General features: G+C 38.1%; 1 protein-coding gene across 4 annotated transcripts in view; it reads left to right on the top strand.

Annotated features, from left to right (window-relative positions):
- Positions 1 to 26,800, top strand: part of MAP3K4 (mitogen-activated protein kinase kinase kinase 4) — a 62,546-nt gene extending 35,746 nt beyond the window's left edge. For 2 of the 4 annotated variants that reach the window (XM_085576849.1, XM_085576850.1), the window contains exons 14-26: positions 1,471 to 1,549; positions 3,572 to 3,650; positions 5,649 to 5,745; positions 6,612 to 6,746; positions 10,418 to 10,518; positions 11,591 to 11,671; positions 13,169 to 13,360; positions 14,005 to 14,075; positions 15,933 to 16,049; positions 17,437 to 17,596; positions 24,170 to 24,292; positions 24,843 to 24,949; positions 25,150 to 26,230. In XM_085576849.1, the coding sequence (XP_085432975.1) occupies positions 1,471 to 1,549; positions 3,572 to 3,650; positions 5,649 to 5,745; positions 6,612 to 6,746; positions 10,418 to 10,518; positions 11,591 to 11,671; positions 13,169 to 13,360; positions 14,005 to 14,075; positions 15,933 to 16,049; positions 17,437 to 17,596; positions 24,170 to 24,292; positions 24,843 to 24,949; positions 25,150 to 25,446 (1,639 nt within the window). In that variant the 3' untranslated portion in view covers positions 25,447 to 26,230. Of the gene's footprint in view, positions 1 to 1,470; positions 1,550 to 3,571; positions 3,651 to 5,648; positions 5,746 to 6,611; positions 6,747 to 10,417; positions 10,519 to 11,590; positions 11,672 to 13,168; positions 13,361 to 14,004; positions 14,076 to 15,932; positions 16,050 to 17,436; positions 17,597 to 24,169; positions 24,293 to 24,842; positions 24,950 to 25,149; positions 26,231 to 26,251 lie in introns of those variants that run through there. The other 2 variants (XM_021544132.2, XM_085576851.1) reach the window with 2 other exon arrangements.
- Positions 26,801 to 27,639: the final 839 nt, after the last annotated feature.

Here is a 27,639-nt window from a genome sequence, read left to right as displayed (position 1 = left end):
CTGACTGGCAGCCAGTCACTAGGGTGTTCTTCAGGGCTCAATTTTAGGGCCAGTTTTTCTTAGTGTTTTTATTAGTGACCTGGATACATGTACATGCTAAATACGTTTGCCATACTAAATTAGGAGAAGACATTAATTCCCTCAAGGGCACAGAGATTGTACAGAGAGAACTTGATAGATTATGAGGGCTGGACAATAACCAACCGTATAAAATGTAACAAGGACAAGTGCCAGATTTTGCACCTGGTGTGCTGTAACTCTGGGTATCCATATAGATCAGAGGTGAAGAGATTGGAGTGCAGCCATTCAGAAAGGGACCTCAGAATTCTTGTTCATTGTAAGCTTTGAGTCAGTGATGTGCCCAGTTGGTGAAAAGGGCCATCTATATCCTGGGGTGCCTTAGGCACAACAGATCTAATCAGCTGGATGAAGTGATTGTACCACTGTGTTCAGCATTGGTGCAGCCTCACCTTGAGTACTCTGTGCACTTTTAAGCTCCTCATCTAACAAGGACATAAAAATATTGCAGCAGGAAGGTCAGTGAAGATGGTGAAAGGACTAAAGGACAAGATGTAATAAGGAGTAATTAAGGACACTAGGTTTGCTTAGCTAAGGGAAGGGGAAAATGAGTTGCTATCTGCAACTTCTTTATGTCTTCTCTCTGGTGACTGTACAAGAGAAAATGGCTTAAAAGTGGCTTAAAACCTGCATTTGGGGAGTTTTTGACTGGATATTAGGAAAAAGTTCTTCACTGAAAGGTGGTCAAGCACTCTAAAAAGCTCTCCAGAAAATGGTTGTGGCCCCACGCCTGCTGGTGTTCAAGAACCATTTGGACTCTGCTCTTAACTTCTGTATTGCCCTTTGTGGAGTCAGAAGTTCAATTCTGATGAGCTGTGTGTGCCTCTTCCAACTCAGGATATCCTGTGATTCTCTTGTATTTTGTAGGTGGCAGCTGCTAGTTCAAGTAGGTCAAAGGGGGAGGCAGTGCGGGACAGCAGGTAGCTGAAGACACAAGTCACTCCAGCCAAGTTACTTACTTTACTTTGCCATTCTAGGCCATGAAACCACTGATACCCAGTCATTACTAATCAGATAGTCATGAAATCTTAACTATCAGTCTTGTTTCAGAAAGGAGACTTCAGGCAGGGATTACAGTGGTTTGGCTTGTTGCTCTGAAACAAATGATGGTTAAGTTGATAGCATATATATGGGTGTAGATACATAGCATGGCCTGCTCACTTTATTTGACAGTGTCCTTGCTAAAATCAGTCTTTATCCCAATATAACTGGATAAAGACTAACATTTTTATGTCTTATATATTAGTCTGGTTTTTTTTAAATGAGGATTTGATCATATTTTAGAGAGGAAAAATTATTATCTGTTATTTGTTGTTCTTGGATGTAGTTGAAACTCTAAATGATGGCTTTAGCCAAATACTATTTAATTTTCTGTCTTTTTCTTTTACGTAGATGGGCAACTCAAGGTTTTGATTTTCTTCAAGCAATTGAGCCAGCATTTATTTCAGCTCTCCCAGAAGATGACTTCTTGGTATGGATAAGTTTTTCTGCTGGTGTTTATTTATAAATGCTTGTGAAGCTATCAGTATACGTATTGCAGGGATACTTCTTATAAAACAACATCTGAACACAGATGCAGTTCTGTAACAATTGCTGTTGTATATCACTGTTGATGCTGCTATCTCTTCTGTTAGATTCTGAAAACTAGATTTGTGACCACTGGCAGTGATGGTTTCAGTTTGCTGACAAGTTGCTGGTACTGTCTTGGGAGGCCATCTCCCTTTGTGTCTTGGAAAGTTGACAGCAGCTTTCTGCAGAGATTCATAGTTGTGATAAATCAATTTCTAAGCTTCTGAGGCTTAACTAACACCCAAAGTTCATCTGTGACTATGAATACAAAATCCCTGCCATTTACAGATTTTTTTATTTTCAAGTAGTTCCAACACGAAACAGATTTTAAAGCATCTCTCTTTTGTTTTTATTATGAAAAAACTAGTAGACTAAAGCTGGCTCTTTGCTTGCTCTGCTTTCCTCTTTTTCTGTTCTGAGAATATATTTCTCTCATCTTGGTACAATACTACAGAGAAGTGAAAGCACAGCTGCCACAAAAGAGCAGAATGTGAGTGTCAGCACCTCTTGATTTTTACTTATTTCAAAATGTGTTATGACATGTCAACCACATTAATCTTGCATAATCCAGAAAATACATTATTTAGTCTTTTTTTCACATATATTTTTATCAGGATTTCTCTAGTAAATGATAAATGATGTATTAGTCCTGCATTTGTGTTGCTGGGAAAGGGTTGTCTGCCTTAATGACAGAGTGTTTTGGAATGTTTTGCTGGTGTTTTGGAATACGCTGATATTTCAGCTTTATGAAGTAGCCCCTCAATTTCTTCTGCTTTGACACAGTTTCTGAAACAGACTTTGAACAAGTAAGGGGGAAAGAAAAGGCGGGAGCCCAAAACCTTAACTGCATTTTTGAACTTTTTTTTCTTTCTTAAACTGGATTTCAGTTTTTTGAGATCATCACTTGAAGCCACTTTGATAAATCTGTCACAGTATTTTACCTAGAGATGGCAATGTCAATCATGATCTCTCAGATACTACATCCTGTAGTGGAAGAATGATGATCTATATTTAGAGCTCTACATTTCAAGATTAAATTCTAGCTCAGTCTGCATTGGTAAAATATGCCAGTCTGAAGCTCAGTGCTTCTTTAGTTTTATAATTCAGTTTTTTCTTAGTCCTTGAAGTTCCTGGTCTTTACAAAGTTTTTTAATTTCTGGAAGAAACTTTGGCTACACTGAGTGACTGGCATATAGAAGTGACCTTCATAGCAGCTTTACTGAAGGACATAATTTTACTGCTTTGTGAAGATGGATTATATTTCTGGTGTTCTGACAAGTAACTTGAACCAGAATTGTCACAGCTTGTCCAGAATTACATACCTATTGAATAGTACACCTAATAATTTGGCTCGGATTGTTTGAGGCCCAGTTCAATGATTTTAACTTCTAAATCCCTTTCATGAAAGTTTTGATAGCTTCATGGGTAGATAAGGAAAGTGCATCTCTTTTAATATGTGGGGCCTAATATTTTTTGTTTTAACAGAATTTAATCTTGAGATTCAGGCCATCATATTCTCACTCAATTTTTTTAGGTTTTTTCTTGGGATGTGAAGGGGGAGAGCAGAGAAGGCTGTTATAGCTTTTTTCAGGAAATGTGATTTTAATTATATTAACAATGAACATTAGGTTCCAATACCTTTATATTTTGAAATGTTCTTTATGATATGCCACTGTTCAATTCTTACAGTGATGTAATTTTGACAAGGACAAAAGGCAAGACAAAGCTAAGACTTCTAACTTTTAAAAAAATCAGTTAGGTCAAAATGCTTATGTGGATCCATAATTTTAATATAATAGGTTGACTATAGGGGTGCTTATCTGACAGATTACACACTTGAACAATGTAATTTTGTTACTGTGAGCTTTGTCACCATCAACCTTTGTAATAAAACGTTGCAACTTTTTATGTTTGTATTTCCTAGAGTTTACAAGCTCTGATGAATGAGTGCATTGGCCATGTTATTGGAAAACCTCACAGTCCTGTTACAGGTTTGTACCTTGGTAAGGCAGAAATTCTGGAGCTTTGCTGCTGCTGTTACAGAATTTTGGTTGTAAAGTGCTTTTAAAATGCAAGAAATACCAATAAAAATATTTTCAATTTGTGATTGTTGATGTGAAACCATTACTCCTTGAAAAAGTGTAAATATGTGGTAGTTTTACCCAAGAAATTTCAAGGCTTTACAGATTCTCTCCTCTCATTTTATCATTCCTGTGAAGTCCTGCAAATCTTTTGGGAAAGGGCTGTGTTGTTTAAAGCTTGGGTAAAGAAGTGATTTTAACTTTAAGAAGGCAGTTACAGCTCCCTCTCCCAAAGTTTCATTGTGGCACTGCAGTTATTTACACTTTGGCACTGTGGATTTTTTTGCTTCTAATGGACTTTATATTACCAAGTACACATGAGTTATACATGGGAACTATGCAAAATAGTTCTCTGCTATAAAGTATGGCATAATGTAAAATACATTTTTTAGATATGAATGTTGATATCATTAGAGTGAAATCAGCATATTTGATGATGCATCTTGAGAATGTTTTGCCTGCTCTGTGTGCCTTTTACTCATTTCTTTCTCAGCACTGTTTCTGTCTTTCTCCTCTCAACTCCATTGACTCATTTACTTCTCAAAATATTTTGTCATCTCTTTTATCCTTCTCCTGGTGTCCATGTTTTGGGTGGGCTTGATGATAGAAGACATGAGGGAGGTGTAACCTGCCCTCCAGAGGACATTTTCCACTTTTTCAGGAAAGCTTGTTTTGATATAATTTTGATGAGAAAGTCTTATAGGTGACAAACTTTTTGCAGTGAAAGTCAGTCAAAGAAGCAGAGTCTAAAATAAAATCTAGCCAGATTCTGTACATGATGCAAAACCTGTACATATTGAAACTCTTATAAATGCTATTGCAGACACTGCAGATCACACAACTTAAATTGCTCAACAGCTTTTGTCTAGGAGGCATGCAGAGGAGGTGACACAGATAAGTGCAGACTTCAACAGCAGTCTGAAACCTTAATACATGTGAAATTTAACATAAACTGTATCCTGGCTGCACATATTGCAGATACCCATTCCTGTCTCCTGATCAGGAGAAAAATAAGACTTCCTAGTTACATTTGCATACCACTTTGAAGGACTTAAACCCACTGTGGTATTTGCTCCTTTTTCTGAAGCTGAGAATCCAGCTATGTTTATGCTGTTGCCTCTAGACACATACCTGCCAATTACAGCAGGACAATGAACATCTGGCCCTGCCGTCTTTTGCTTACCCTAGTAGTGCAAACAAGACAGAAATGGAGCTCCCTGAGAGGAACCTAGCCTGGCAGAAAGTACTGACTCATAGCTTGGTGGGCAACCAGCTGTTTTGAGATGTGACTGCCACAGTGTCTTTCTTAGTATTTAAGGAGGAGTTGGGGGCAGATGGTGCAGTCTGCTCCTGGAGGCATTGAATTAGGCATAAAGACAGTGACTACCATTTAGGTTTTGTCTTGTCCATTTTTACCACTTCCTTGGGGCAGACTGTCATGGGTGACATTAGTTTGGGTAAAACTGTCATATGTGGGTTTTTTCCACAGCTTAATTTGCTTTCTGTTGCTGTCTGAGAAAGCTTAATTCTTATGGAAAGGAACATAATATTGCTCTTTGGTTTGCTAATTATTATTTGGTTAATATTTATTTTGCAATAAGATTAATTTGTGAAGTAGGAATAATGAAGTTTTAATGAAGTATGTACACATTTTCTAATTGCTAGTTTTTGACTATCTGGGGAATTTTCATTATTTTATGGATGAGTTAAGTAATACAAAAATATGAAAAGCATTAATACATAAAATTGATTTATTTAAAATTGGAATAATATGTATTTTTATTAAAGGATAAGAAAATATGTGCCAGTTCACACTTAACTCTGTAAATAGGAATTTGTTTAAATTTTGTGTCTTGATAATGGCCCTTAAGAGAATTTTTCTGATATCTGAGTAAACATCATCTGTTTTTATGTTTGCAGCTGTTCATCGAAACAGTCCCCGTCCTGTAAAAGTGCCTCGGTGCCATAGTGATCCACCAAATCCTCATCTCATCATCCCCACACCTGAAGGCTTCAGGTATTGCGCATTAGTGCAGCATTTTAAACTGTTTTATTCTGCCTTGGCTATGCTGAATATCAGTAAGTAGAACGTCTTTTCTTTCCCTTTGAGGGCAAAGCAGATAGAAAAAATTAGCACATAAGTGATCCGGAGTTTATTGATGTGCTTTTAAGGACAATACAAGTTTCTTTTACTTGCTGCTTGGCCACCCCTCTTTCTGTTGGTGCATGGGTTCTCACTTTGAAGTCATTCTCATCCCTTTATCTTTCCTGAAACCAGTGTTTCAATGTAAAACGCTTTAATTCAGTGAAAACTGGTCATTAACAACACTTTTATTTCCTTCCACACTTTGAATGCCTGCCTAAGTTCCTGTGGCAGTGCTTTCTGGAATTTACATGCATGGAACTTAAAAATGTAACATTCTGAGATATGGTGGCATGTCTGCATCATTACCAATCTGCTGTGAATAAGCTTAAAGCATTGTATCTTTTCTCTTGCCTTTGAAAGTGTTGACATGAGAATTATTGCAAAAATAGCTTAAAAAAATTTTTGAAATAAACATCACCATGCATGATTTTACACAGAGGGCCCTATTTTCCAAGAATATATTAGTGAGAAACTCTACAGTTGACTTTTCTTTCAGAAGCCACTTAGCTTTGCAGAAACTAGTAGTATTCTAAAGATTTGAAGATTTTTATTTTGAGGATTATTACTGTATACATTAGCAGCCACAAAGCTTTTGAGACCCAGAGATATTCCACAATAAAAATTGTTATGCAATTGAAAAACATCTGAAATTAGGCATCATTATACACACTTCAATATTTTGTTTCTAAAACAAACTTTGAACTCCATACATTTTTCTTTTTAACTGTTTCCTGAAGTTTTTCTTCTTGCCACAGCACGCGGAGCGTCCCTTGCGATGCGCGGAGCCATGGCAGTGTTGCTGTGAGCCGCCCCGCTCCCATCGGGAGCGACTCAGCCCAGCCCAAACCTCTCAGCAGTGCAAATGAGACCAGGTAGCTGCGCTCCGTGATGTAGCAGACTCATCCTCCCTACATCACCACATAACTGTTCCCACATGCATCCTAATAGCTCGTTTGCACCGTGCTCTTCCCTCCCATCTTGTCTTCCACTGGCTCCTTCATTCATGTTCCACTTGAGCAAAATCACGTGTCTTAGAAATCAATAATGAGACCACTTTCAGATTCAAAAAGCCTGAACATGTGGTAGTTAAAGCATGCAGTTCTGACATAGGTTTGCTCGGTAAAATGTCCATGCAATGAACATATGCCAGTCAGCTTATTGGTATAACTTCAGTAAATAATTAGTACTGATAACTAACACTTAGAATGATAGAATCACTTCCACTAGGATAACTGCAAGATACAACCAAGGGCAAGGATTTTCTTTTTTTTTTTCATGTTGGCTAACAGTTTTGGTATTGTTATTGTCTGTCATAAGTATTTTGAAATAATGTATAGTGGCAAATGCAAAATTAAACACATGAGGATTTTTAAAAATCATTTCTCCTACACCTATTTTTAGGGTGGTGCAGAATAAACTTAATATGAAAGAAACAATTCTTGTATCAGGACATGTAACAGAAACTGCTTCTGTATCATCATAGGTGATTCTTTTTGGCAGACCTATGTTAGTATCTTTCTTGTTTATTGATGTTTGATTTGGCTGTTGTAATTTCAGATTCTTGCTATTTCTTCTTGTATTACAAGTCAGATCACTGACATATCTCCCAACTTGATTTAACCATTTTATTCCCCTGCACCCCTGACTGTGAAAAGCCTGCTCTTAACACAGTGGTGTTATCTTAGGGTTTAAAAATAGCTTTTTGGATTTTTATTTCTACTGCAGAGTACCAAAAGTTCTTTGGGATAGAAATTCATATGAATGGATACACATATCTGACTGCATCACAAAGCTGGTAGAGAAAAAAAGAGGTGGTGACGGAACAATAGATTGGTGGTGACCAAAGCAAACTTGGATATAACTTGATTATAAATTGTTTTGTAATAAATAATTTTTGGTTGTGAGCCAGAAAACCATCATAGTTTGATTTGTTATCAGATGCATGGCACAAGCATCCATTAAGTTGCTAAGAGGGAAGTAAATTGCCACTTTTTATATGCAATCTTTTCTGCAAGTTTTTTATTGCAAGATGTGACTTGCACCTTTTACAGCAGCCTCCAGATGTATACTTTATGAGTCTAAGTCTTTTTTATGGTTGAAAATACATCTTGAAATTTTTGTCATTCAAACATAGACAATAAGTAATACGCTAGAAAATTTTCACTGAGATGTTCTGGCAGCTTTACAAGCTGACAGTGGGATGGATAATTAGTGTTTTTCAAAGACTTGTTTTTTCCTTAGAGTTCTCTTTTTTTTTTTTTTCTGAAACCATTTTTCTGATGGTTGTTCATAAAATATCCCATAATCTTGGTTTTTTAAATGCACTGTCTGGATTTTTAAGTAGCGTTTAACACCCTGTATGAGCTAGGAATCATTTGAAGAAAAAATTTATGAAAGCAGAGACAGAGTTCTGAAGGCTGTTGGGTTTTTTTTAGGGGTTCTGTTTATAGCAGAAAGGAAAATACTACAATGTAATATATTTCTACAATTTTTTTTTTTTTTGTTTTAGTATAGTTAAAAGAAAGTTGCAAGCTTTGATGCATTGTGGTTTTAATTATGAATTTTGTTTATTTGTGCTCCAAAAGAGAAATGGAATCCTTTGGATCAACGAATTGTTTGTGGTTTGGCAAAGTGCAGAGTCAGTGCTGAAATAGCATAAAAACAGAAGCTTTGTATGCTTTCCAGAAACCCTTTTGACATTTAAGACATGATTACAGGCATTAAATATCTGTGAAGAGTTGAATGTAGGAACTTGGTAAATCAATTGTACTAGGCAGTGCATAGTGCACTAATGCCACCATAGTTCTAGTAAAGTTTTTTTTAACAACAAAAATCAAAAGAAAAACAAAACTCACTATAGTATAACTAGGAATTAAAATCGAAAGCATCAATACCTGGTTGTTTACATAGAGCTTTCTGGTAATTATACATTTATGCTAGGTTTATGTTTATGATCTTTAAAGATGGTCAATTTTTGAGCTAACTGTGGTTGTGGTTATTATTCATAATTTTGTTACTTAGCCAGGGCTGGAGCCAAAATTTATCTAGCATTCTTCTCTTTTACTGTAATTTTTGCCTAATAATTTGCATACAGACTTTCTGGATCAATAAAAGGTGTGGGTATCTAAGATAGGCCTGAAATGGGGTTTAGGCACCTGCATTTGAAACTGTGATGCTTAGGCTTGTTCAGCTGCTGCCTCATTTTAGAAGTGATGTAGCTTTGCTTGTTTTTAAGCATTTTGTGCATCAGGTATTGTTGCTGTTATATGCTGAGAACCACTTTACCCTTCTTGCTCATTAAAACCTCAACTTCCTGAAGAATAATGAGGTTTTTCACTAGTTGAGTTTCAATTCCTGCTCAAACTTATAAAATGTGGTTGGGCAGTAGTAGGAAGTGCAAAGCAAACATTGTATGAAGAATATTTGCATTGGAATAGGTTTTCTGTGGTTTGGGCTTCTGTTCTCAAGGTTGTAGTGGTGTTTTTCTGTTATTTTTGCGCGTTTTTTTTAAACTATTTTTAGGTAATACTCAGATACAATTTGGAAACAGCTATGGGACTAGTAGTTATTTTATAGGTGTGTGTGGACCTTGTGATGCAAAGTATCTTTCATCTTTTTGTAGTTGTTAGCTTTCAGTGAAGGATTTAACAATGTTGCCCACTTTTCAGTAACCTGTATATTCAGTATTTTGGCTCATACCTCTAATGTAGTATGGTTAAGGAGACATCAGTCACAATTCTTCCCCATCAAACTTTAAAAATTGAAGGGGAACCTTTTCCAAAAGGGTAGAAAGACTTTCACAAGGAATTTACGTCTTTAAAATGAGTGGACTAATTGTTGTTTGGGGCTGGAGGAAGATGGCTAAACACCTAAGAATTTAAGTCTTATTTCTCTTAGTATTGTTCTCCTTTCTGTTCAGCCTTCTTGTTCATCTGGCTCTTATTCTGAGGCATCTGATTCCACTCTGTGCTGTCTGGAAGAACTGAGGCCTCTAAGCAATCAGGCTGCTGTCCTTTAACGGTATTCTTCCTGTCAACCAGCTTATATATCTTTCCATTGGTTCAGACTTAATGACTGTGGACTGTGACTGTATTTGCAGTGCACTAGGCACGTATGAATTCAGTTACTACATTTCATCTGATGATGTGGTTCACATATAACCCAGCTGAATCACATCTGATTGTATAGCCAACCTTGGCACAAGCTGCATCTTGCAGCATCTATCTTAGTAATAGGTTACAACTCATGAAAATGAATTCTGTTGCTACAGGCAAGAAACAGTTTGAAGTAGTTTAAGCTTTGGAAGCTTAGAGCTTTTTCATACAGCAGCATAACTAAAATAATCTAAAAAAATCTTCATTTGAGGGAAAAAGAGCATAGAGTTTTCTGTTTACCTTTTGGCATCAGTTTTTCTGTCATTTTGTTTTCATGGTTCATATCCTAGGCTTCAGAGGTTCTGTCTCCTAAAAACTGCAGTTAAATTAGCATTGCACTAAATAAACACTAATGACAAGTTAATTAGTATGATGGCTCTTTTTAACAGGGGTTCCAGTGTCCCTGAAAATGATCGACTTGCTTCAATAGCAGCTGAGTTGCAGTTCAGATCCCTTAGTCGTCACTCCAGTCCCACTGAAGAGCGAGAAGGTGATTGTCACAGTAACATCTTGTGACCTGGATGTGCAGATACTTTATGTCATTACCATATTTCTCTCTGTTCCCAGCTCTTACCCTTTCCAAAAATTTTTCACCTCATCGCATTCAGAAATCTTAGATTTTAACTTGTGGGCTTATATGGTCAGAGGAAGTCCTTTTGTTCTCAGATATATTCATTATTCTCTTGCCATTCATATTGTTTCTGAATTGTATCTGAAGGGATTTCCTGGTGCTTTACTGAGTTCCAATGTTCAAAATTAAATCAGTAATACAATTTCTGAATTATATACCCCATTTGATAGTAAATTTCAACGCACTGTTAATGGGATATGAACTGGATCTATCAGGACAGTGAAGTTTTTTATTCCCACAGTATTCTTTTTACAAATACTTGCTCTTGTTTGAATCCTGGAAGAAGGGACAGGATGTGTGACTTGATGTCCTGATCAGGGCTTCTCTGTCAGGTTTCTCCAGCCCCTGTATATGTGGTATTTGTTGCAACAAATACAGTGAAAGATTGATTGTGCAAATTAAAAGGAAGTACAAAATCTGAAGCAAAATTGAGTTGATATTGTGGACATCCACACTGGATTTCATAGAGGGAAATGCCTTAAAAAATTATATTAAAAGGTGTGGGAGATTTTTTTCATCTTTGTTAGTTTTTAAGCAAATGTTGAAAATACTGTCTGCCTCACGTTTATTCAATTTTTTTAGTATATATATTAAAAGGAAGGTGTCTTAGGTTGGAATGAATACAAATCTTATTCTAAGGAACCTTAGAAAATTGTTTTCCTACAGATCTCTTGCATATTTAATTCTGAGTGCCCTGGCTTGGAAGTGCTTCCCTAAGTTGTGGAAGGAGATCTCTATTTCTATACAAATGAAATTCTATTTTATAATTTATTTTCTGAAGAGAAGTCGGTTTTGATTTCAAGAGCATATGTTGCTATACATGTAGGGCTGTTAGTCCTATATGTAGGACTATTTTTCAGCTTCTGCTGGAAATAGCGGCATAATCTTTAATACGAGATAAAACTGCTTTTGTCTTCACACATTTCTCTAGAGCCATTGTATCCAAAAGGAGATTCCAGTGGTTCATCCCGCCGGAGCTGGGAGCTCAGAACGTTGATTAACCAGACCAAAGGTAGGTGTTTAGGAGTCACTGTTATGTAATGTCTGTTAGACTAGTGCTGTACTGAAAGGTTTGATTTTATTGTGGATTGTGAAGAGGTTTTCACAGCTTTATACACAGGAAACAGAAAAAATAGAACCCTGATTGCAGGTATGGGATATTGCTAGCAGAATCACAAGGTTTACTTTTTGGGAGTAATTAAACTTTATAAAAGTTAATTATTTTCAGTTTCTGAAAAATACTACCAGCGTTCTACAAAACTGAGTTCATTTATTAGTATATAGAAATAGCAGAAGTTTGCTATCCCTATTCAGTACCAAATTATGACAGTAGGAAGCACTTCCTCACTTCCCAAGAGCTCTCCCCAGTGTGGAATTTTCCAGCTTTAGGTGTCTAATAGTGTGTTTCCACACTGTCTCCTAAATTTAAGGATATTGTGGGGCTCCTTCCTCTCTGTCTTACTACTGATTTTCATGAAACTGAAAATAAGTTATCATTTCAGACACTTCTGTACTGTATGGATCAATACATGAAGCTTGTTTACATATATTGTGGCAAACATAAATGTGAGAGTAGAACCTCATGAAACACGAGAAAAACGTTTCTGCCACATTGGAAACTGGCCTTCTTATGTGTATTACACAGAACACAGGAAGAATTACAAATTCTTACTCTGAAATCTAGAGGTCAGAATATAAATACTGAATGAATTTCAGTTTGTTTAAACTGACAAAGAAGAATGAAGGAAAACTTGAAAATTTCTAGAAGATTGCTGTAACGGGAACTGGTTTTACTGTCCACTATGAATAAGACAGATTTTGATCTAAAACTATAGCAAGGCATATTTGGTATAGCAGAACTAGTATTGACTGTGGGTAGGGGAGTAGAATATATAGAGTTTGGGAATATCATCTCCATCCTTTGGAGACTTCCAGGAACAGGTTAGGCTACTGGTGTTAACAGTGACAGATGTATAATTTTTGTGCTTTACTAAGAGGGGATGAACTAACACTGCCCTGAGATCTCTTTGGTCTCACTCACTAGGATGCTGTTTCACTATAAGACTTGAGAACTGGAATTTCTAATATATCTAAATCTTTGAAATAGCAGATGCCAGGGCTCTTTCAAGAAACCTCTCATATTTCTGAAGACAAAACCTTACCTGTCCTTCTTTCCTTAGTGATTTTATGACCCTAACGTATTTCCGCTCTCAGAGGTTAGTTGCAGGTCAAATGCAGACAAGTGTGCTGCATTTCATAAATGTGATTTCCTTGAATCAAGTAAGAGATGATTAGGAAAGCATCACTGTTCCCATTTTACCTTAGTTTCATATGTGATTTGTAAGTGATAGTTTCATATGTGTTTGTTAAAATGCCTCATTCTTTTTCTATATCTTAATTAGACTCACAAAATAGTTTTAACTCTGGTTACTTCATGTGATATCAAAAGATAACACAATAAAATGGTGAATATTTCTCAGTCAAGGAAATTGTTCATCACTCTCTTTAGACACTGCTTCCAAGCAAGCCCCGATGGAAGCTGTTCAAAGGTCTGTTCAGTTGTTTGAAGAAAGGAGATACAGAGAGATGAGAAGGAAGAACATCATTGGCCAAGTTTGTGACACACCGAAATCTTACGATAATGTCATGCACGTAGGTTTGAGAAAAGTGACTTTCAAGTGGCAGAGAGGAAACAAAATTGGTATGTTCTTTATGCTTTCATTTATCTAGCTAAAATACCAAACTTTGTATTTTTGAAGGAAATCAAAGACTGTGTTTAAAAATCTTCTGTCTCTGCATAGGTATTGTCAACTTTACTGAAATCAAAACGTTAAAATATAAAATACTGTTTTGGCTAGGATTTTCTTATATGTAGAAGGTCACTGTCATTTTCATTGGTCAAATAACAGGAAATAAGGAGAAGGACTTGGTTAGGACTATTACTGAGGTATGATCTTGTGTTACCTCCTTGTGTTTAAACCTATAAAATGTTCAAGTTCTACATTTGGAAGAACCAGGAATATAAATGGAAATTAGTTGGAACTCTGGGATTTAATTCACCAATATTATTGCCTCCCCCATATTATCATATTTTACTCTCTGGTTTGGGATTTTGGGGGAAAATATTTGTTCTTGAGAAGTTTTCTTTCAGGTCAGCTGATTAATGTTTTTACTTTCATTCAGCTTGAACTCAGGGCTATGAATATGGTATTGTTACAGTTAAAAGCTACTTGGAGTTGTAAATGAAAAGGAAGGTAAAAAGCAGTGATGTTTCCTCATTGCAGTTGGTGTACTTGTTGCTTGTTGAAGGCAATGTACTGAATTTTCCTTAACTTAACTTTGCAGGTGAAGGCCAGTATGGGAAGGTGTATACCTGTATCAGTGTTGACACTGGAGAGCTGATGGCTATGAAGGAAGTGAGTACTGTGAATACGAGTACTGCTGCCCTTGTTTTTTTCCTAAACCAAATGTGGGTGATGTAGGGGTCATTGAGGGTTTCTGCACACTGCTGTTAGAAACGGGGAAAGGATGGGAAGACAAATTGTTTCTTCATGTAGTCATAGCTGCTGTTAGCACTTTTTCCTCAAGTTGCTTTTGGTTTATAACTTTCAATTTAAATGTTTGTAAAATGGATAATTTTTTTTTAGTGATCCCATAGGATGGTTGTGAATTTAAATGAATACTTAATATATGTGAACTTCCTTTAAGAGATTTTAAATAATTTTGAGACATTAGTGAAGACTGTACACAAATTTGTATTTTACTTTGCACTGTTTCCTCTCACATTTTATTACTTTTTTCTTCATTCCTTAGAGCAAAAGATAGGAATTGTGACATCAGATGTTTTTCAACTTCTCCTGTAGTGTGTAGGTTATATATGTCCCAAGGTGTAGAAAAGCAAGACTGAGCTTGTGCTTAACTTCTTGTGCCATACTCAGTCACTGACTAATACCAACACTTGAGATTTTGTTGCTGTTGTGTTTCTCTCCTCCTGATAAAATAACATTTCCATCCCTCCCCATCAGCTGCACTCTGTTTCTATAATTCAGAGTTGCTTTCTAGGTGCAGGTGCTGTTTAGTATGTATAGATTAGTGTGTATCTTCTCTTTAGCAGAAGCTGAAGTAAGCTCATAAATAGATCTTGTTTGGGAGATGTTTCACTAGGCTTGAATGAAAACTCTTGCAACTTTCAAATAAAAGACTTTTCTGTATTTCTTTAAGAATAACTTGGGGAAGATAGATTTATTGATTTTTTTTTTTTTTAAACTGGTTAAGAATACTGCATTCCCCTGTCCTTGCACCAAGGACACTCTGGTTGTATTACCTCAACCACAGTGTCATTAAAATGACTTCAGATTATAGTGGACAAGCTTTACTACAAATACATAGTATTCAACCTATGCATTAGGGAGTATGTAAAATACTTGAATATAATTTGTCACCTTTTTGTAATCTTCATATATTTAATTATACCACTGCTTGAGTACAAACTGTAATCCTGGAATTGTTACACAGAATGTAACAATCATAATATCCTAGCAACTGAAGGCAATATATGTGCATTTATTTCTTTAACAGTTGTCCTGTACTCAATTAATGAAGCTTCTGTTTTCTAACAATATGGTAAAAGTAGCATCTTCCATAAATTGCTTATCTTTGCATGGTTAGAAGCTTTAAATCAGTTTTTCAGAATACCTGATGTTTTTTGTCATTGAACAGTCCATCACAGCATATTGTAGAAATAATGAAAACCAGTTTCTTTCATCAAAATTTTTGATTGTATTTGTTTCATGCCTCACCTTTTCTTTGGAGTTGTCTCATTCTCATTGAATAAACTCCTCAAAGAGATCACTTAGACTCTGGTGATGAAGTACCTGGCAGAAAATCCTTGTTGAATGATAGCTCTCTCTGATGTTGCTTTCAGATTCTGTTGTATTGTGTCTGTCTACCACATTTAAACTAGAAAGCAAGCACAGAAGAGATGTATGTGTGCACATGAGTGTATTGGCACATTTAAGTAACATAATTTTGCTCTTCTAAAGTTTCTAAATCATCATAGTTGTAGGAAATTTTCCAGAAATAGCTTAGTGGGCTTCATTTGTTTCAGTTTGGAGATGGAGAGGGGTAATTTGAGGCTTTTCGTGTGATATGCTATTTAACAACAACAACAATAAAAGCTTTTTGTTGCGTTTGAGTTTGGGATGGGTTATTTGCTTTTTTTGTTCCTTATTAATTTGAAATAGTAGCAAAATAATGACAAATCTTTCTTGCAGATCAGATTTCAACCTAATGATCACAAAACTATCAAAGAAACAGCTGATGAACTGAAGATTTTTGAAGGCATCAAACACCCTAATCTAGTTCGTTATTTTGGTGTGGAGCTCCACAGGGTAAGAAAACATAAATTATTGGGCCTTTTTTATAAGGCAGAGTGAAAATTTTAAGAAGCTTTGCATTATTGGAGGTTTTTGCATGAGAACATTCTAGTTAATCTTGTCAGGTTATCTCTGTGAATAGCAGTGTGTCTTTTTTCCTCTGGATATTGAGGTCTCTGAAGCATAGAAGAGACTTCTTGGAACTGGTACATAAACAGAGGAGGCTTAAAATAAGTGAATAGAGTGAATAATGCTGGAACTATTCTATGCTGCTACTCTGTTGAACTGGTCTAAAAGCAAGTTATATCATATATGGTATGGTAATTTCTGTATGTAGATAAAGACTAGACAGGCTAAAACCTGTCCCTGTTAGCAGCAAAAGTTGTACTTGGATCATGTTGATTCCTGGAAAAATCTTCTGCTGGCATTTAAATCTTGATTCCAGATAAGTATTGGAATTTGGCTAGCATCTCTTCAAAAGGAAAAGGCAAGTTTTTGTGCTTGAGCAGCAGAAGTAATGAAATGTATTTTTCTATGGAGTTGGATTCCAGAGTTGTGTGCTGGGATACTCACCTTGTTACTGCTCTGTGCTTTCTACATGCTCTTCCCCCTTGTGAGTCTCAAGTCCTCATGTCTTGCTGGAAAGTGCTGCTTGGATTTGACTGGTTTGCTCAGTATGGAAGAAGTTGTTTTGGTGACCCATTGCTGGTTTAGAAGGGGATGTAGGCTGCTTTCTGCAGTTCTCTATTTGAGGCACAGATTTGGGTGTCTGTGCCACTAGGTCATTGGTTTTTTGGACTAGATTCTAAGTCTCTTTGGTGTCTTTGACATCTTTTTATATTAATTCAGTCTGTTTGAAATCAGCTGGGCTTGGAGACAGAGTGGCAACAGAAACCTAATTTTTTCCTTAAAGTGAGTTAGAGTTGGTATGCTTGTTCAAGCCACAGCAAAGAACAAAAAACTTGCCCATTTCAAGCAGTTAAGATATGATACTGCAAGAACTGAGTCAGAGAGCAGGGATAGAAAAACAAGCCCAAAACATAATTTGGTGCCCCTTTTTCCCCCCTTCTCTAAATAAGGAAAGAATCTCTATAAATTTCTGTGTAATACACCTGCAAGGTTTCCAAAGTATCATTTGCTTGATGCCAAAGCACTGTATTTTTATATCACTGAATAGTATCAGTTATGTAGAAATGATGCAGATAGGCATGTATTAGAGAGTTTCCATAGCTGTGCAGTAGAATATTAGATACTTCATGGTGATATTTTCATTAAGTCATTACATGATACTTTTGTTATTTATTTCATGAACAATGAAGGATGTAAGGAAAACTGTATTTTAATTTTGTGTTTAAAATATAAAAATTATACCCAGTGAAATCTGGTTTGCTTCCCAAAACAGGAAGAAATGTACATCTTCATGGAATACTGTGATGAGGGCACTCTGGAGGAGGTATCAAAACTGGGCCTTCAGGAGCATGTCATTAGGCTGTACTCAAAGCAGATCACGATTGCTATCAATGTACTACATGAACATGGTATTGTTCATCGAGACATTAAAGGTAATATTAACCAAAAAGGTAATGTTGTGGTTTCAGTGTGGTAGATGAGAGCAGGGGGAAGGATGGGGGCATGTATTTGTATATTTAGTGTGCATTATCTATGCAGCCATTATTTGTATAAAGCCTTCTATTATTTTTTTCAGTTTATGAGCTATTGAATAGTTTCATGCTTTTTCTTTTATGTGTAGATTGTAAAAAACATCCACAATTGTCATTTCAAACTCATAAATTTTGCCTATGATTTATACAGTTTTCTTGGAGGTTGTTAAGATTATTGGGGATTTATCTAAACTCAGTTATTAGTCCTTGCATTTTTAGCACTAATGTACTGAGTTGTGTAATGCTGTTTTCCTTCTTGTCTGTGCAAACAAGTGGTGTTTTCTGGAGCTGACAGGCAGTGTACAGTGCTAGAGTTGTGCATCAGAACTTTTCCTTGTGATTCCATTTTCCCAAAGAGTTTTGGAATTTCAGATGAATGGCTGATTAAACTTAGTAACAAAGCTGTTGGTAAAAGAGCTTAAGTGATTTTAGGATATTCCTTTATCTAGTGGCTTTTTTCCCTACATTTATCTTCTCGTGCCTGGCTGTCAGCATTTGCGTATGTAATTAGCGGACTGAAACTACAGTAACCAAAGGGGGGTTGGGCTTGGCACTTAATATACCCAGTGTCAGTCCTGATTTCAGGTTCATTTTTCTGCGCCTTCCAACAACATCCTCCATGTCTGGTTATCTTGGTTTTGTTAGTCTGGCATATTTGGCTCACCGATGGCAGGAAACTTAGACGAAGGTAGGGGAAGCAATGCACACAATATGCCCTGTGAATGCTCATTTTGTTACAAGGCAGTGCAACCCAACGATGCTGGGTTTCTATGTCCCTCTTGCTCACAGGGTTTTGAATCACCGCAGCAGTGTAGGAGGTTCCCAGTTGCTCTTGGTCCTTTGGCCTCGTGCTTCTCATTTGGGAAAAGAACTATCTACGATCCAGAGGCCTTCCACCCAGGTAGGCCACTCTTGAGTCAGTTTTGGCTTTTTTTTTTCTAGAAAACACTTTCCCTCATTCCCATTCCCCAGCAATCTTACCTTTTCTGGTTCTCCTTCCTCACCAAAGGTTTCTCTCCAGTTGTGGATATCCCTTGTGCTTTTCACAGTTCCCTCTTTGCCCTTTTCTTGATCATTCCTTGTCCAGGTTCTGCTTAGCTGGATTATGCTCTCCTGGAAGTTCGTTGTGATCAAAATCCAAGGCTGGCTGACAGGGATTTCTTTTGTGCTGCTCAGTGTCATTGGTGATATCTGGATATATTTTCAAATAGGTCTTCTGCTCTTCAGGGAAATGCATGGAGTGAGAAAAGCTGTTTAACAGAACTGTAATACTGTGTTACCTGAGAGCATTTCTGTTGAAACAGGTTCCTTATGTCAAATGTTGGAGTGTTTCTTGAGAGTAACAGAGGGTCACTGCCGGCACATCTGTGTGTAGACCTTCCTGAAACTCCATGGCAGAATGTAAAGACAGACCACAGAGGGTATTTTGACAAAGGTTACTTGATGCATTGGAAGTCTTCTGCTTATTGACTTCTTTCATGCTAACATTGCAACCCGAAGTTTTCAGGCTAACAGCAGTAAAGAACACTCTAATTTTAATTTTATCTCTTGGGTAGACTGGTACTCTTATTTTTCTGATAGGGAAGAATGACATTCAGACTGTTAAAACTACTTTCCAATGAAAATCTTGCTGTCAGATCACACTAGATCTCTCATAGCCAGTGTGTTTAACATCACTGTCGATCTATTTCTTTTAGCAGCAGATAAACAATTCTTATAATGATTGTTTATCTGTATCCTGCAAGACGCCTGTACTTGGTGTCTGCAAATACCTTGTGCTCAAAAATAGACTTTTGATTAGTAGTGTCCCTTTGTGCCACTGTTGTCTTTCAGTTGCTATTAGGGCATCCAGCTCAATGTGGGTAAAAGACAAAGCAAGATACAGCTGCCAAAAACATTTTTCAGCCTGTGGTGGTGAGGGCAGATGGAGGGTTATGTCGACATTTGGCTGCACTGCTTTTGCTTAATCTGCATCATTTTGAAAAGCAGGTGGTGCTGGTCTGTAACAGGAGATAGTCTCTTATGATACTCTTTTAATCTCTATTCTAGGTATTGAAGTTTAATTCCTGTGGCTAAGCCCAGTTTCCTTGGTTAGAATTATTTATTTTTTTTTAAAGGAAGCTGTTCTGGTCAGTGATGCAGGATGATGGACTGTTTAATGCTGGAGGGAACCTGTGCACATCTCTGAGCCCTCTGCCCTAAACAGGGCCAGACTTAGTATCAGATCCAATGACAGATCAGATCAGATTGCTCAGGACATTGTTGAGGTGAGATAAATGTGTATCTCCAAGGATGGAGATGCCCTGTTCCAACGATTTACCTATCCCCACTGTGAAAAGGTTTTTCCTGATAGCTCCCTGGAATCTGCAAAGGTTGCTGTTGTGTCCATTGCTGCATGACCATTTCACAGTATGCCTTTGAGGGAAAAGTCTGTTTCCACAGTCCTGCTATCCTCCCGTTAACACAGCTGAAAACAGCAGTAAATCCCCTGCACACACACTCCCCTGAGCATCCCTTCTTCAAGCTCAGCAAAGCCATCCTGCAGCCTTTCCTTGTACATTGGTCTCACCAGCCCTCTGAATGTCTTGATGCCACTGTCCTGAGTTTGCTCCAGTGTGTCATTGTCACTCTTGTGCTGGAGAACCTAAAAATAAGACACAACACTCAAGGTGTGATCTCATAAGTGCAGAATTGAGAGGAATTAATGAGGCCATGCCTGGTGGATTCTCTTCAGGAGAGAAGGGCATGTTCTTGAAGAGTGCTTGGATGAATATAGAAAATGAAAAGATTGTATCTGTAGCTTTAGTAAATCAGAAACCTTGAATGAGATGCCCTATACAAAAAAGTCTTCATCAAACTGTTACTGCATTATTGTCTTATTGTAATCTTGTTGTTAGCTGAAAACTTCTACTATCCTGTCTTCCCGATGAACAAAAAGGAAGGAATGTCATTTTGCAAGAGCTGGAAAACTGCAACAGGAGTCTCTAGGCATGTGTCATGCTCTCTAAGAGACTGAGAAAGAAGAGTATGCGGAAGCTGATTTTCTCATCCAAGGGTAGCATTTGGCCTGCTTGTTTCTTGAATGAATTTGGCTGCTGCACTGCTTAAGCACTGGCTGTGGAATGTCTGAGCTGCCACTTTTTCTGGAATTACAGCACAGCCATTAGTGGGGCTTTTTGTACTGCTCCATGGATTCACAGGATTTCCATCAAAGCCTTTGGACTATCATGCTGGTGCAGTTTTTACTGCTCTTACTACGGGGCTGATTTGGCAGAGGTACAGGACATGAGACCTGAGTTTAAATGCTTTAGGTTTGGGCTGCTCTATCAGGAATGTGGCTTTTGACACTTGCTTCACAGTGTGCCCAAGAGGACCTGTGGTGTAACAGCAGGAGGGCTGTGCACAACTGGGCAACCTCCTGCCTCTGCCAAGTGCATCCAGTGATGGTGCTTCAGACAGTGCATGTGTAGGGGGAGAGAAGGAAAAGATGGGGGTGGTCTCCTTCTGTCATTTTACTCATAGTCTTTGGTTGCATTTTGCCTATTAACCATGTGTATGTGTAGGAGCTTCATTATTCCCAGTAGTGTTAACTGTCAAAGGTAAAGAAGCATCAGACATCTTCAAAGTACTGACCTCTTGTCTGCTCTTCTTACACAGGTCCTGCTGGCTCTGTGCAGGTTTCATTTACTGCTTTTACAGACTCCTCCTGCAGTCTGGTCTTGGTTTTTGAACAAGGAGTTTACAAAACAAACTCCAGTGATACCACATCAGTGGAAGCTGACAGAAAGTGTCTGCAACATGAGTCTTCATGTGCTGTCTTGGGCTTCTTGCTGAAACTGATTCAGTGCCTTATTCCATTTGACAGTTCCAAGTGCTTTCAGGAAAAAGGCTCACAGGAGCTTTCATGGCAATACTTAGGCTAAATTGTCATTAGTTCTTATTAGAAGGGATTAAGTCTAGTTTGCAAGGCCTTGGAAGAAGATTTTTAACTGTATTAAACAAAACTATTCCAGTAGCCTAAATTCTGTCAGAAGAGATATTGTTGCACTTCAGCACTGTTGTAGTTGGAAACACTTTGTAGCCTTCTGTGAAATTTTCATGTTGCTTTCTTGAGGAATGGAAACAAAAGTTTCCAGAACATCCTTGAAAAACTGGTTGCTAGTGAGGACTGTTTTTCCTAAGCTCTTGTTTTAGGCTAAGTGCACCTACTTTCTATCTGACAAGCAACTGATTGAAAACATTGGAAAAGCAGTTGACAGTTCAAAGGAAGAAGAAGCTGTCACTCTCCTAATACATTGTCCATACTCAGTGTCCCATCAAGTACTACCTTCTTGTACTGCTTTGTGTCTTTCTGTATCCTTCATACAAGGAGCTGAGGGATGGTCTACCCAACTCTATTAGACACCTGTGATTGCAGAGTTACTCTGAACTTAGGTGCCACTGATGGCAAACTGCAGAATCCAGTGAAAGAATTCTGGAGGATGTCCAAGCATCCGAATGCCCGAAGTGGAAAACCATTGCACACAATGTGGAGATAAGTGGTATTCCCTGAATGTTAATTCTTTCAGGACTTGTAAAAATCTACAGTAACTAAAGGTTGGAATTTACTTCTGTTAATGATTTTGCTCACTCATCAGTTGCAGTTCTATGTAACACCTCTTGGACTAAGCAGTTATCAACTACTGTCAGAGTAGTCAGAGTCCTTTGAGAAGTGAGCAGGGTTTTGGCATCATTGACCTGCACTGCCTTATTTTGAATTGAGCTTTTTGAAGATTCTTTGTATTCTTTATTAATATCTTGATATTGGTTGGGGATGCCCAACCAAGTGAATGGGAAAAGGCTATTAACTAAGATTAACACAAAGGAGGAGCAGCCAAGAATTTCTGCACTGATCAAAGTGGAACAAAAGTGAGAAACTGTGGAAGGTTCCATTGAGGTGAGCCGTTTTTGAATTAATATTTTGTGTGACATGGGAAGAGGTTTATGTGTAGTGAAATCCCCAACATCTGCCTACTCCTGTTATCTATCTTTGCTCAAGGAAGACCACAGCTGAAGCTCTATTTCTGCCAGGTGATACTTGCAGCCTATTTGTGCTTTCATTGTGATACTTGAAGAGTCCAGAATGTGGCCTGACATAAGGGGCTCCTTTTGCTCTACCAGTTTTCTGTTGCTGTCAAAATGAATATTTTGGCAGGATGTTGAATGAAAGAAAACCACAGATTGTCAAAACCACTTGGTTTATTTTGTATTGTTCTGTTCAAGAACTCACTTGAAGCCACTTGCAGATTTCCCTTGGAGATTTTTAACTAGGCTAGGGAAGTTTGTTCTAGTGTAAGCTGTCAGTATAGCAAGTTATTTTAATGGTAGTCCTACTCCAGAAATTACTCTGGAAGTAAAGTGCAATAGGAGCAGGCACTTGGTAGTATAAGTAATAAAATGCTTTAAACTCTGTTTTGCAAGTCAACTGTGACCATAGGGTCATTAAGGTTGGAAGAGACCTCCAAGATTGAGTCCAACCTTGGACAAACCACCACTTTGTCAGACCACCAAACCATGGCACTGCCTTGCCAAGTTGTACTTTGAACACTTCCAGGGACGGCGACTCTGCCACCTCCCGGGGCAGCCTGTTAAAATGTCTGACCACTCTTTCAGTGAAGGAATTCCTCCTGATGTCCAACCTGAACCTCCCCTAGTGCAGTTTGAGGCCATTTGCTCTTGTCCTGTCCCTGGTTGCCTGGTAGAAGAGGCAGACCCCCACCTGGTTACCTCCGCCTTTCAGGCAGTTGTAGGGAGCAATAATGTCTCCCCTGAGCCTCCTTTTCTCCAGGCTAAACACCCCCAGCTCCCTCAGCCACTCCTCAGAAGACTTGTGCTCCACACCCTTCACTGACTGATGCCCTTCTCTGGATGGGCTCCAGCACCTCAATGTCCTTCTTGTAGTGAGGGGTCCAGAGCTGGACACAGAACTTGAGGTGCAGCCTCACCAGAGCACAGTACAGGAGGATGATCCCTTCCTTTGTCCTGCTGGCCACACTATTTTAATTGGCAAGTATGATATCATCTGTCTTGACTCAGAAGAACTGAAGAGGTACTAGTGGGAGGGACACAGCAATGGCCTCTGACAGGAAGCAGTTTCTTCTGAGTTTAGTGCTCACAAGAAGCACTGGAATTCCTGAAGGAATCATTCCTTGTTACGAGCTTGTATGGAAAGCTGTTGAATTTGCCTGCCATACTTTTTTTTTTTTTTTCTGAAAACTTGTCAACTTCCAGTTCAATTCATGTTAGCACAAGCCCACCAGAACATCTTAATGCCAGAACATCTTAATGCTGCCATATTCCACACTTAATTCACTGGTAAAGATCTAAATGTGAATTCAGCTATTATCCATTGTGACCTCCAAGGCTATACTGAGACATCCTCAAATTCAGCTCTGGCTTAAACAAGTGTGTCCCGTGTTTCATTGTGTTTCCTAGGAGCCAACATCTTTCTTACCTCATCTGGACTGATTAAACTAGGGGACTTTGGCTGCTCAGTGAAGCTGAAGAACAATACCCAGACAATGCCTGGAGAAGTGAACAGTACCTTGGGGACTGCAGGTGAGGAAGCTTGTGCTAGGCAGGTACTTGTCTAGTTATCATAAAGGAAGATACATCTGCTAGGAGCCTGGAATAAAACCATGTGTTTCAGGGAAACTTGATTTTACCTTAGCTAGTTTTGTGCTTTATATCCAGAAGCCAAAACAATGAGTGAATGCTATAATGTGACAGTTAAAATGGTGTTTGTCTGTAACTATAGAGATGCTGGAGCATGTGTTTTCTGGGGTCGTATTTTTCTCTGCAGCCTTACTGAAGCTGCAATCTGAAAGAGTACTTTTCACCAAACAGCTGCTTAATAGATTTTGAGAAAATGGCAGTCACTAAAAGCATGTACTGTAACATTTTCACTACCACATTTTGAAGTGAAAGACAGTTGTGCTGTAAACATGTCAAAAAACAAGAAACCAGCAAATGGCAAAACTTAGCAAGAAAACCTGAGTAGTAATTCATAGGGTATTTAAAAAAGCATTTGGTTTTCCCAGTCAGTCATTTGATGTATATGGTTCCTTCTGCTGTATGAACTGATGGCATCATATATGTTGTTTCAAAGCATACATGGCTCCAGAAGTAATCACTAGAGCTAAAGGAGAAGGGCATGGACGTGCAGCAGACATCTGGAGCTTGGGCTGTGTTGTCATAGAGATGGTCACGGGCAAGGTAAGGATGTTTCATGTATTGATGAAAAGCAAACTGTTCTTGGCAGTTTTTCTGCAAATTCTGGTCTCAGCAGTTTGTCACACTCATGTCTGAAAGGACTGGGATGGTTTTTTATTTCCTGGAGCACAGAAATACATGCTGTAGTGGGTAGCAAGTTGTTTACTAATGCTTGCACTTAGCAATGCTGTCACCTATTGCAGAGGCCTTGGCATGAATATGAGCACAACTTCCAGATCATGTATAAAGTGGGGATGGGTCATAAACCTCCTATTCCTGACAAAGTGAGCCCAGAAGGGAAAGACTTCCTTTGCCACTGCCTGGAAAGTGACCCAAAGATGAGGTGGACGGCCAGCCAGCTTCTCGATCATCCTTTTGTCAAGGTTTGTCTGATGACTTTGGCTACAAAAACTGCAGATGGGAATGGGGAACAGCTTTTAGTTGGCTTCTTTGTTCTCAGTGATGCCACAGAGGTTGGTACCATGGTGAGGGGCTGCTAGCAAATTGATGCTGTCCAGAAAAAATGGATTGGCAACTTTCCAGAAGCACATGGGGTTGTTTTCAGCATGTTGACTATAGGATGTGGTGTGCACCATGCAATAAACTTTTGACTGCTGTTTTGAAATGCATTATGTTAAAAAGGCAAGTCAGGCTTCAACTAATTAGATCTAAAGGGCTTTGCAGCAAAAACTTCAGCAAGTACAAGTGCACAGGTTTTTAGAGATAAGGGCCCCTCCATAAAAAATGTAACCAACATGTGCTTGAGAACGCTCCCATTCTTCTGTGCAAAGAGCTGCTTTTCTTTTAAGTTCATACTTAAAACATTCATACTGAATGTTTTATCTGGCAGCTGTTGTAAGAGTCTTCAGTTCTTCCATGAACTATGGTGTGATGCCTTCCTTAAGAACAAGCAAATATTCACAGCTACAAATTGAGCTGTATTTGTAACTTGTTTTTTGATGGAATAGGAGCGCAGTAGGTTATTGAATTCTGTCTCATTTTCCAGCATAAAGTTGATCACTTTGGTGTTCTGGTTCAGTAGCAGTGTGTTTGGCATCATCACCCATCCCTCATCAGTGCAGCTGTAGCAGATCCCATCCATCAGAGGTGGACACTGCTTTAGGCACCTAAAGGATGCAGTCAACAGTGGGAATGTCAGTACACCCATACAAACACTTGTAATGCATTACTGTGGAACAAGGGAGAGAAAAAAACTTCAAAGATGTGAAGGTGCTAAAGAAATTGATCCATTATCATCTTGCTGCACGAGGGAGGTGGCTGAATTGCCTTTTGCTTCCTTCACAGGTTTGCACAGACGAAGAATGAAGTTACTCAATCTCTAGCCTTTTCTATTCTGACAAGATTTGAATCACTACTGTATGTAATATTTACATAAAGACTGTGCTGAGAAACAGTATAAAAGTTGACCTTAATGAAGACTGCACAAGTGACAGTGTCACTTCCTCTGCTGCTCCTGTACATTTTACTTGGCACATGTTGCTCATGTGATGTGTCTGCAAGTTGGAAGAAGCTGCATGTTTCAGTGAAAGTGCCATTACTACTGTATATGGACCATACCCTTTTTGTTCCTTCTCCTGTTTCTCATTTGATTGAGAACTCGTATTGTTAATACGTAGTATTTTTGAACTCTCTAGGTTCAGAAAAATGCTGTAGTGTTACATCAGGCGTTATGGACCTTGTTTTTTAATCTGAGTGCACTGACTGTGAACTTTTACTGGGGTTTTTGTTTATTTGTTTTTGGCAAGCTTCAGATTTGTTATGCACAAGGCTGATTAATGAAATTTAAAAAAAAGAAAAAAAAAGGTTTTTCTCAATAAAAGGTTTATTTTAGGAGATGTTGGTGAAGGGTTTTTCTTACAAAAATAGATGTGGGACTGTGCCACATTTTAACCTTTTTTGCAACATTGGGATAAGACTGCTAGGCTGACCTAACTGAAATAAGCTGCTCTTTTATTGCAATAGGCAATGTCTTGTCAAGTTTCAAGATGACTACTGTGAGATGCTTCTTACACAACAGAAGTAAGGTTCCCCCTTTCATCACCTTCTGAGAAAAGAGGGTAATGGACAGTTCCTGACACTACCTTTTAGCAAAGGGATAACTTCTTGAATGTATGCACTGGAATAGGGAGTACTCTGCATGACATTTTTGTCTTTTAGATGAGAACTCTACAAGGTGATTCTTGTGCTCTGTTTGGCAAAAGCAAGAACCTACTGTTACTTTTCAAAAACTGACTTCCGATTCTGGGCTTTCATTTCCCCACCTCACCTCAGTTGTCATCAACCTCAGAAAAGGAAGAGAGATTAGAAGTGGTTAGCAATTGGAAGAAACAGCCTGCAGTACATGATCTAGGTGATTTGTTTTTTACTTGCTACTACAAACAGGTGACTTAAAACTGTTACTTGTAAACATGAATGCAAGTTTACATATTCTTGTTACAGCTTTAGATTTAAAATAGGTAAATTAAAACTTGCTGTAAATATTTGATTTTATATTCTAGTGTCTTGTCTCTCATCTTAATCCACAAATCCTTGATTAATCACAGGTGTACTGTGAGTTGTTAAGGAGGTACCAAAAAAATCTGACATTTCTATCTAGATAAAGTATGAGCCTTGCTGTGCATGTCATCTGTGCATGTATTTAGGCTCTCAAAAAATATAAATTTAAACAAAGA

The sequence above is a fragment of the Lonchura striata genome, chromosome 3 (assembly GCF_050655825.1).
Source record: "Lonchura striata isolate lonStrDom1 chromosome 3, ASM5065582v1, whole genome shotgun sequence".
NCBI classification, from domain to species: domain Eukaryota; kingdom Metazoa; phylum Chordata; class Aves; order Passeriformes; family Estrildidae; genus Lonchura; species Lonchura striata.
Note: the sequence above shows the minus strand (reverse complement) of the source record. Positions and strands in the feature narration are given on the sequence as shown.